This window comes from Carassius auratus, chromosome 30 (assembly GCF_003368295.1).
Source record: "Carassius auratus strain Wakin chromosome 30, ASM336829v1, whole genome shotgun sequence".
Lineage (NCBI taxonomy): Eukaryota > Metazoa > Chordata > Actinopteri > Cypriniformes > Cyprinidae > Carassius > Carassius auratus.
The window spans coordinates 3,959,532-3,970,427 of NC_039272.1; the positions used below are offsets into that span (position 1 = coordinate 3,959,532).

A 10,896-nucleotide genomic window follows, 5' to 3' on the forward strand; every position below is an offset into this window, starting at 1 on the left:
TGCCAAATTTGAGTGTTAGAAGGCAGCTTAATACATGGTGTTTAATGGATTGGTTGACCTTTGGGTTTAACACATCGTTGTGTCATGCTCGCACCTAACATTGACTGTTGGAAGTTTATAAATGATGTCATACAGTCCACTTAAAGCCGGACTGCACATGACAGCAGGATTTAAACATTAGGACAATGTTATGCCAAGCTTGAGGCTGAGGGCAGCAGGTAAAATAAACAGTTACAAAGCTCTCCATATTCCGCGTGTCCTCATAGCGGCGTTCACAAATTACAATATGCTAGTCATTTTATTAAAGCACATTATTCTGGATTAATGTAGCTAGTTGTTTGAAATGATATTCTGATTATATATACTATTTATATACACTGACACCGAAGTGCACACAAAGCACAGAATGAACATAATGTCCAATCATGACATGCAATGAATCAAACTAATTACATAATGAAACTGAAAACATTCCCCAGCAGATGTCACTACATCATGCTACAGAATTTATTACAGAGGCCCTTCAAAATATGACAATTTTAATACTTAATAGTATGTGTTCCGAGTTATATTAGAGGCCAGATACATGTAAAAGATCCCATGAAATGGTTTGATGAAGGCAGTTTTCCTGTGTTGACGTTTTTGTTGAAAACAGGAAGTTGGGCCACTGGGACATATCAAATGGAATATATTTTTTCTTAACATCGCCGCCTTGAACTATGATTCTTGCTATATTCTCATTCTAGAGAGCATTATTTATTTGACAACAAATTTTTTTTGGTCCTACAAATTCAGCTTTGCCATCACAAGAATAAATATAACACATTATCATATTTATGTATTTTAAATTTATTAAAATAGTAAGCTATGAATGAATAGGAATATTCAATATTACTTTTGCTGTGTTTTCGATCAAATAAATGCAGTTTTGGTGACTTCTTTCAAAAACATTTGAAACTAAATTTAGGTATATGTTCTTTTTGCTAATAAACATGAACTAAAAGCACAAAAAACCCTCAATATCATATTATAGAGGAGGCATGAGGTAACTGAAACATTTTCCTATGCTGAGCAGGAAAAGGTCCTGTCACTCCAGGCATGACTCGGGATCAATCTTAACCCCTCCGTTCCGGTGCCAAGGCACGGTTTGTCATGCGCACAACATTCATGACATCGGTGCCGTGTTCCCCCAGTGCGTTTGCAAATAGAATCCAGCTGTAGCGGTGGAATGCATTATTAGTGGTTAGCCATAATTGCAACACACTCGTTTGCCTGCGTTGTCAGGCTGTCGTTACACATGCACAGAGTTTCGCTAGACAAATGGGATGGCTTAAAGATCACTGTGTAGAGGTGCTCACTGCCACATTCATTTTGTTTTTGTTGCTGGTGTTTGGAGCATTATTTTGTGATGCGGTTGATGTGATTAAGAGACCCGTGCAAAGTCCTCAATGGATTTCTTTAGTCATAAAGCAGCAGCAGTCGTGTGATTGATTGCTTTATGAGCTTGAGGAGTGTGTGTGAGAAAGAGAACGGTCTGGTCTGTATCACCGTGACAAACAGTCATCAGAGTACTCATGCGGTAATTAACAGAGTGTAATTTATATGGAAGTTTGCGAAGGGAGAGAGAGTCTACATTAGGCTAACATAATCAAAGAGACAACAAGAAAGTAACAGGAGAGAAGCCGGGGAAAAAGAGGGTGTAGGTGAAGAGAGACAAGAGACAAGATCTAAACAGAGAGAGACAGGCCAAGAAAAAGAGTCGGGGAGGGAGGGGTGATCTAATGCTCTCCCTCTCTCATTCTTTTTCAGGTTGGGGCTGTCAGCCTCATGAGTTGCTGTGGACTTGGCAGCTAATTGAGGAGCAGCTCCACACCCTGTCGTCATTAATCACTGGGGCTGCTGGGCTGCCTGCCCGGGACACTGCTGTGATGGGCTGCAGCTCTCTCTCTCTCACTTACTCAGTCTTTTTCTCTTTAGTAGTTGACTGGACGCATTGGGAATGGGGGGGGGGAGGGGGGTTGTACCCCCCACCTCCATTCTAAGCCCAGTGGGACAGCAGGGAAAGAGAGAAAGAGATCAATCAAACAGGTGTAGCCCTGCTGAGAAGACACTGGTCAGGGACTAAATTAACTCCACACCCCCACCCACACATCCATCCAACTCCCCTCCCCTCCACAAGCAGGCGACAGAAACAGAGTGACTGCATATTGACTCAGCTGGAGCCCGGGAGACGAGGGAGAGAAAGATAAATGACAGGGAGAGATTGATGAGGAGAGAGACGGAGAGAAGTATAGAGCAGGAATGTGATGAACGAGTGGGAACGGGGTGATGGCAGGATTAATCCTTCACCTTCGGATAAAATGTGAAAATTCCTCCCCTCCATCTAACCTTCCTGTACTTGCTTTAACTACTTTTAAAAAAAATATTTTTTCCCATTCTTCAACAAAGTGCTGTTTACATGCACAGAACATGGTATATTATCAATTTTCTCATTTTTACAAAACAAATTGTTGATTGTTACCAATGATTTCATAGTATTTATTGGAGTTGCATTGGTTCACCACTAGGGGAGATGTAATCCATGTTATGAAGTTTTAATTCTCTTGGGCTGTGCCCAAATAGTCCATAACTCCATTAAATAACTTCCTCTCTGAGTCTCACAGGAAGTCATTTAAGACCATTTCTAAAATAGACTCTTGGCACCTAACCTTACTTTTAGATCTGTACTTCTCTTAATGTCAATTAAATGCAATACTACAGTTTAGATACTCTTCACTGCAGTTTATACATTTTCTGCCCCGTAGCAGCAATGAGTAGACTGTGTACTATTAGCAGGCCTGTGTTGTGCCTGGCCAAAATATAGATTTGGGTAATGCAAACTCAGAAACATACAGAGCAAATGTTTATTCTCATCTCAGCTCTTCCTCCTCTAGTCTTGACCTCCTGGTTTCCCATAAGAGGAACCGTATGCTGTGTCCTTGCTGGATAGCCAGAGTTAACAGAGGCGGTGGAGTGATCTATTCATTTAATGGCCCTGTCAAGTGACACCTGTGCTGCGTCCTCTCCTGTCTGAAGTGCTAATGAACTGAGAATCTGTTCGTACGTGTGTATGTGTGGTTTATCTTAGTGCTTAAGAGCATCTCCACTCAAATTATTCTGAAGAAGAGTTAACATACTGGCCGCTTCTGTTTGAGACATTAGGTCCGACATAGTCACACAATCACATCAACAATATTGAATCCTGACCCTCTTTATAGCACAGCATTAAGCAAGACTTTCTGAACCACAGGACACAACACACTCGGGTCAAACAATGAGGACTACACTCCTGGGGGTCATGTCAAGCATTTGATAAATATTTCTCTATTAACAGCCTCCCATTGTCATCTTTTGCCCTTTGTGTAGCAAGGCAATCCATCAGAGTGCACTGGAAGTGAGTGCATGGCTCCCATGGGCTATTACCAGGCTATCATTGAGCTGTATTTAAGACCCAATACTCCCTTGTGCTGAGGCAGCTCTTTAGACAATGCTGCAGAGGCACGAACAAACAGCAGTGACTAACACTGCACTTTCACATTACGAGCAGATCAGTAAACAGACAGAGGAGCTTATTTTGTGTTAATAGCTTGAACTAATAGGGTACAAAACTGTCAGTAGTGTTGAATGCTGAAGTCAAAGATTAGTTGCTCAAGTGAAAGTACAATTCTTTTTTTTGTACCAGCCCAAACAAAAAATAATCATCTGTGAATGTTTAAATATGCATTTATGAGATGTGTGTGTGTGTATATATATATATATACACACACACACACACACACACACGGCAAAGCAAGCTTGCTATTAAGAGTGAAAGAAATGTGTATGCAAGAGAAGCGAGGAACATCAACACCTCTATAAATGTAATCAAGTATCATTTATTACACAAAATAAGACTTTGTTAAATGGATAGCGCTGCCATCACAACATAGTACTCTTATTTGAATTCTTTTCCCCTCTCCACTTGCATCCCCAACTTGCAGAGTCAGCTACAATAGAAAATATATCACATCTTTCCGTTTTATTCTTTGATCTGTACAAGTACAAAATAATTGCCAAATCATAAGGAGCAACGTAGCTGTTGACCGAGTCATGCTCATCTGTTCGCCAGTAAAGAAAATGAGTTGCACAGATCTAACATATGAAAGAAACTGACATTAAAAGAAAGATTTTATGTCTGAGAGACAATGTCATAGTCTGTTGTTGCAAACATTGCATTATTACAAAGTGTATGAAAGGAACAACCATGTTCATACTGTGAAAATATTGCTCCTTTTGTGAAAATGATAATCAACTGATTTTGGCGGTAAATGTCCTAAAGAAAACTAAAAGTCAAGCGCTCAAGTGAAAAATAAATACACACTTTTGGTAAATTGAAAGAAGGAAAAAAAGATCTGATATAAACTGAGTTCCGTCATTCTCATTAGCTCTCCACCATTATAAGTTCATAAGGGTTCCCTAATAACCTAATTGAAATTTGGAGTGACCATTAATTAAGCAACAGTCATCCAAAGCAAATTAGATTTTATTCCTCATTGTGAATATAACTATCCAATGTTTTTTGCTTCATTCTTTTTAGGGGAATCCTGCATGTTCCTGTGCTTTCCAGCGAGCTTATGCCAATATCTTTACACTGTCCAAAAGTCTTATAATCACTGGTACCCAAGAGCTGAAGCAGGGCCTAGTCTCTGGCCGTATAGAGCATAGGGAGAATAGTAGGGCGCTGTGGCTGGGAGAGAGTGCATAGGAAGGGATGGAGCTCCTGGCAAGTGTGGCTTTCCGTAGGGGTGATACCGTGCCAAACCTAGCCCTGGTGATCCTCGCAGAGAGAGGGAACTGGGAAGGGCTCCTGGGCTGCTGGGAGGAGGCAGGTGGAGGTGGCAAGAAGCAGCAGAGGAGATGGATGAAGGGTAGCCAGAGAGCAGCTTCCCATCAACACCTGGCAGAGCTGTGTGAGTACGCAAATGGGCCAAGAGTTCCTCTGAGGTGGCGAAGCGTTTGTCACACGGGCCACCCACTGAGACCCAGTTACAGGCGTGAGGGAGCGTTTCATTGGCCAGCATGAAACCGTAAGTATACAGAGGATGGGACAGAGATGAGGTGGCGCTAGAGGACAGAGAACTGGGGTGGAGGGAGTGGAGGTGATGGGTGGGATACATAAGAGGGAAGCCAGTCTTTAGGGCAGATGATGGATCATGAACGCAGGATGAGCAGTTGCTGCCCCCGAGATGGGGTGCATTGTGGTAGGTGAGGCAGTATGGATCCCTGCACAGACCCTGCATGAAAGAGGGAGGCGAGGCCCCTGTGAGAGGACTGGAGCTGGGATGCTTTCCTGGAACACCCATCCCAGCACTAACTAAACTAGATTTAGTGGGATCCAGCCCAGGCACATATTGAGAAGGATAGCCGGCATAGGCCCCGACAATGGAGCCGTGGTAGCCCATGGTGGAGGATGGGAGGGGAAACACAGAGTGGCCCGGTTTGAAGGGAGAAACTGGGGCGATGTGGCCAGTGCCCAGGCTCTGCTGAGGGGGTTGGGCGTCAGACTTACTGTCAGGTTGAGGACTGCTAGAGGAGCTGGCACTGCTGGAGTTCGCACTAGCACGTGCATGACTGGAGTTGGCGATCTGTGCAATGTCCAGGCTTCCAGATTTACTGTGGTCTGAATCTTTTTTCCCATTGCGATCGCTACCGCTGCTGCTGTCATTCCCTGGGTCCGAACCTGCAGATTTGGAGTCCATGTGGGAGGTTTGTAGATGCGTTGGTTTCTGTGATACGGGAGACTGAGCCTGCCGGTGTGTGTGCGACTGTCCTGATGTCTGCTGAGAAGGAGAGCTGACCCGTGGAGAAGGGGCATGAGGAGGTAAAGAGGGGCATGTCACAGCTGCAGAACTGCTGTTTGGCACTCTGAACCCCACTTTATCTGCTGAGCTGCTGATCCCAGCGCCATCCTTCCGGCATTCTGATCCTGTTTTAGAGTAAGGCTTAAAACTGGACTTGTCATCTAGGTTCTGATGCTCCGCAGGCTTCAGGCTGGAGCTTGTGGAGCGGCTGTCCTTGTCTCCATGGCTGCTGGAGGAAAGGGATCCCAGTTTAGAGGAGGGAGGAGGATCTGGTTTACCGATCTGGGAGCAGGTCTGGGCCAGCAGTGCTAGGGGACTCTTTTTAGCATCCAGCTACAGGGACAAAAAAATACATTTACGATTAACTCTCTATTTTCCTTCTCATGGACTGAAAGAAATGTCCAATTCAAAACCAATTCCAGACAATGTTAAGATTAGGTTTGAAACTGTGACATCATCCTAAAATGCGATCTGAGATGTTTCCGTTGTATAGGCACATTTTAAATCTATTAGGTGGAAAAAAAAATATTTATTACACACTGTGCAATGTTTTATTTTTGATGTTTTATCACTGTACAAGGTTTATACTTTATGAGCATCTATTGCTTTATGTAAATGTGAGTTAAGCTGGTAGATAAACTGAGGCTTTAAAAATCTAAGTACCGTAAAAAACACGTCAGTAGACATCAGGAAATGTGAAACCTTAAAATGCTGCCAGAAAGTGGAGCACGGCCTCATCCAGATTCGGACTATTCTTTCAAATCGGCGCTGAATCGCTTTCAAAATTTAATTTCTAATTAAATTCGAGGCGCCAGAGATAAACTCTAATACTAAGAAACGATATAAAACGTAACAAACGCGCACTAAACATCTATTAACACCCTTTCACTTAGTAGAAACACACAAACTCGGACAACCGAGTAGCTTTCTGAGTTAAATATTGTTATTTTTAATTAGAATGAAGTAAGAAACAGATGCATTAGAAAGTCGTAACTCTTACCTCGATGCTCACTGGCGCGGAGTTGAGCGGCTGGAGATAATCTGGGTGAAGTATGTGACTTGTGTGAGCGGTCAACATTTTGAGAATCCGTATAGGCAACCTTTTTTCCTGACGCACGGGATCACGGTACGGCAGCGAGGCGATCGAGTCGGTTTGGGGTCTTAAACAGGTGGGCGAACTATCGTTGTTAATATAACGACTTTTAAAGCTCTGCTGGTTCCTTGAACTGACTGCAAATCCAGGAGGCAGTTCGCTCATCTGGATCGGGGCGGATCAGAGACCTGTCGAGGGCAGCGACGGGGCGGGTGTCCTTCAGTTTTCATTTAGAGATATCCAGTGTTTTCAAATAAAAGAGCCAAACTACTTTATATCCTCTTCTATTGGCAGTTAAATATCCCGTTGAAACATCAGCTCTGTGCGTAGTCCAGAGAAAGAGAGCTGTTATAGTCTCTAAGAAGAACGTACACTCCGTCCCCACATCGTTCCGTCACCGACTCAGCGTTGCCTTGAACCGCAAAACGATCACGAGTCCTTCACGCGCAAAGGACGACTTGTAAGAGAAATAGGAGAAGTCTTGTATACTTTTCGTATAATTAAAAATAAAGAAACTACGCAACAGAACTACTGGGAAATATGGTGTCAAATAATGGCATTCCGTTGGTCCGTGCTCGCTCCGGTGTGAGCTCTACAGCCTCAGTACGCATATACACTCTGCTCATGAAGATCTGAGGGAGAACTTCAAAGCGCTCCGCCGCCGTCCAATCGCCTGCATCTGCATTAGTAATAAGTGGGTCGGCACAACAGAGGCGGAGACTGTCCTCCTCGCTCCGGACTCGCTGGCCAAGTGCTTGCTGGTTGTGTGTCAAAACATGCAAAGACTCTCACATGCCGTTTGACCATTTATTTTATTACTCATCTAGTTTTGTAAAATAGTGGTTATTTTATAGTTAATTTTTTTAATCACCAGTAATTTAGTATGACTTGAATTAAGAGTAGCTTATTTAGTATTTACTAGTTATTGCAATAGTAACTTTAATTAGAATAGACTTTACACTAGTAATTAATTCCTTGCAGTATACTAGTCACTTCAAGTACCTCTCTTAGTCTGTTAATGTAAAAGTGGTCATTTTTGTTACCGAATTCTTTTTGGATAAGTATTGGAATAGTCACTATTGAATTACTAGTCACTAATTTTAAATATGAGTAAAGCATAGTTAAAGAATAAACACTGAAACACCTTGTGAACAATTATAGATTTAACACTAAGTTGACAGTTTTTCAAACGTTGCTATTAATAAGTAAACTAATTCAGATGTATTTATACATTCATATTACTATAACTTATCTTTGCATAAGGTCCAAACATTATTTTAATAATAAAGTCTAATGAGTATTTCACAGTTAAACACAAAATTCTAATTTAATGCTGTCAATGCTATACAGTTTTGCCTTACAAGATTAATTGTAATAATACAGCGTTGTGTCAAAAGGAAAAGCTGAGAATGTGGTAGCAGTTTCTTATTTTAGGTCAAACAAGTCAAATGATATTGAGCAATACATTTATACATAATAACAGCACAGGCTGATGTGTGCGCCTCCAGTTCTGGAATGTTAATAACTTTATTACATTAGCCCATGTTACTTTGCCATTGAAGTAATTTAGCTAACTTAATTATGCAATGAATTGGCTTAATCATTGAAAAATGAAGCCTGACAGAGGCTATTACAGGGAGACTGTGCTAATTTGTGTCTAAGTAACTTTGAAGTTCAGTATATTTAATGGCTTTGATTGTTCGTAAGTGCTTATACCCTGTATTATTAAACCTCAGACACTGGACCGAGTTGTATTACACTATTTTGGCAAGTGTTATTTCAAAGCAATCTTGCATGTATAGGCAAACATTTTTGTGACTTTTGTAGTCAATCAAATATGATATGATAGTTTTATATTGTGTGTGTGTGTGTGTGTGTGTGAATTTATTTAATTTGCTTTAGCTGTGATGTATTACTAATGCATTGTCCTTAGGATGAGCCATATTTCAAACTGCCAGCGTAAAAGTTGCCCCCATTTGCACAGTGTTGTAAACATATGGACGGAAGAGAATATTTATGTTTCTCTGAATGGCAATACCTGTCAAGTGAGTCAGAGAGATGACAAAGGCCTGATATCTGGAGCTGTTCTCTGGGTTAAAAACAAAGAGCACCTGGGAAGCTTCTTGAAAGGTGATGTTGCCTGCCTTAGTGTAATAAAAATGACAAAAAGACAGAATGCATGAACTGTTGACCTAGAGAGAGGAGGAGCCACAGGCAAACATGTGTTTGCAGGGCTTTGTCTCGCGTATCTGGGTGGCAGAGGTGAATATTCATTTAATAATGGTGTGCAGGGAGGAATGAAAGCCTCGGGACACTGCATTTCAGAGGCAGAAAGAGTTTTAGCTTGTCAGCAACCTGTCATTTTAGATCCCACATACAGCACACACACAAACAGCCTCCCACATTTTCACAAGTACCTACAGACGATCAAAGTTGACTGGAGTGGCAAAGTATTAAACCACTCTCAATCATACAAAACAGTTATTTCTGTTTTGCTAATCTAAGCTGTTAAGTTAATTAAACTGTCACTCTGTCTCACAACACAAAGATCCATCTCAAAATATAGTGTTTGTTAGGTTTTAAACCCACACTGTCTTATTTATTCAGGAACTGCACATTGTTGAGTCAACGTAAAGGCACATCTGCCGTTGTTAAACAAGGATCTCTTTACCCGTGGCGTCTAAAGCCATTTAACGTTCTGCATGTGTGTGTGTGTGTGTGTGTGCGTGCATGCACATGTGTGTTGAGAGATAACAGCGATGGATGAAGTTACCTCTCCTTCTGTCAACAGCCTTGCTGTTTACTCTGTCATTATTGAGCCGCGTTTCCACCGCAGGAACTTTACCCAGGAACTAGGGACTTGGTCCGGTACTTGGTGTGTTTCCACCGCAGGAACCAGGAACTAAATAAAAGTTCCGGGTAAAAAAATGCCCCCCAGAAAGTCCCTGCTGGCGAGGTGGTACTTTTTTAAAGTTCAGGAACTTTCGGGGGCGGGACTTTGGCGCTAAACATCCTGATTGGTTGAGTTGACGCAGCATTGGTTGAGTTCAACCACCATTTATTAGGATCAACATTTTCAAAATATTACCTTTTATTGTGTCATGAAATGTAATTTTAAAAGTATTTCAGGCGAGAATGTAGTTGTTTAAAACTCAAATCTGTTGTTTATTTATAAAGACAGCGCCTATTTAAAAATGTGTTTCGCCGATCTCTGAGACGGTGAGCTCCACACGATCAGGGAGAGCTCAGTGATCATCTATCCGCCCAGAGGCAGCCTCACCTTGGATAGACCTTCTGATATGTGCCGCTGGCTCTGATGTGTCTTTAGTGGTTAAACATAACATATAATTCAGCTGCGGGGTAAATCTAACAGGTTTTCTTTGGTCTGTATTCAATTTATCTATATGTTAAAATGAAAATAAAAAAGGCAAGTCTATATAATATTTCGTTTCATTGTAATGGATGTATATAACGTTACACATATCCCTGAACTAAGTACATTTCTGCAGCTGTTATTATGTTTAAATGAAAACGAAAGGAGGCAGTGGTATTTTATATCCTATTTCGTTTTATTGTAAATATACTGAGGGGAAAATAACAGTAGCCAAAGCCATCTGAGTTCACGCAGCATTGGTTGAGTTCAACCACCATTTATTTGGATCATTTTCAAATATTACTGTTATTGTGTCATGAAATGTAATTTTAAAAGTATTTCAGGCGAGAATGTAGTTGTTTAAAACGCAAATCTATGGTTTATTTATAAAGACCGTGCCTATTTAAAAAATGTGTTTCGCCGATCTCTGCGACGGTGAGCTCCACTCGATCAGCGAGAGCTCAGTCCTCATGTATCCGCCGAGATGCAGCCTCAAATCGGCTAGACCTTCTGATATGTGCCGCTGGCTCTGATGTGTCTTTAGTGGTTAA

The 10,896-nt window shown here is 41.6% G+C and overlaps 1 protein-coding gene across 1 annotated transcript; it reads right to left on the reverse strand.

Annotated features, from left to right (window-relative positions):
• Nucleotides 1-3,894: 3,894 nt before the first annotated feature.
• On the reverse strand, nucleotides 3,895-7,594 carry LOC113048926 (zinc finger protein 703). Its single transcript, XM_026210896.1, has 2 exons — nucleotides 6,880-7,594; nucleotides 3,895-6,212 (listed from the first exon to the last, which is right to left on the reverse strand). Exons 1-2 carry the CDS (start codon nucleotides 7,135-7,137, stop codon nucleotides 4,689-4,691), a joined length of 1,782 nt encoding a protein of 593 aa, XP_026066681.1. The 5' UTR covers nucleotides 7,138-7,594; the 3' UTR covers nucleotides 3,895-4,688.
• Nucleotides 7,595-10,896: the final 3,302 nt, after the last annotated feature.

Excerpts from the sequence above, each read along its gene's own strand:
- LOC113048926 (XM_026210896.1), bottom strand. The coding sequence starts at position 7,137 with ATGAGCGAACTGCCTCCTGGATTTGCAGTCAGTTCAAGGAACCAGCAG. Across the intron at positions 6,213-6,879 it reads CCGCGCCAGTGAGCATCGAG|CTGGATGCTAAAAAGAGTCC; the intron begins GTAAGAGTTACG and ends TTGTCCCTGTAG.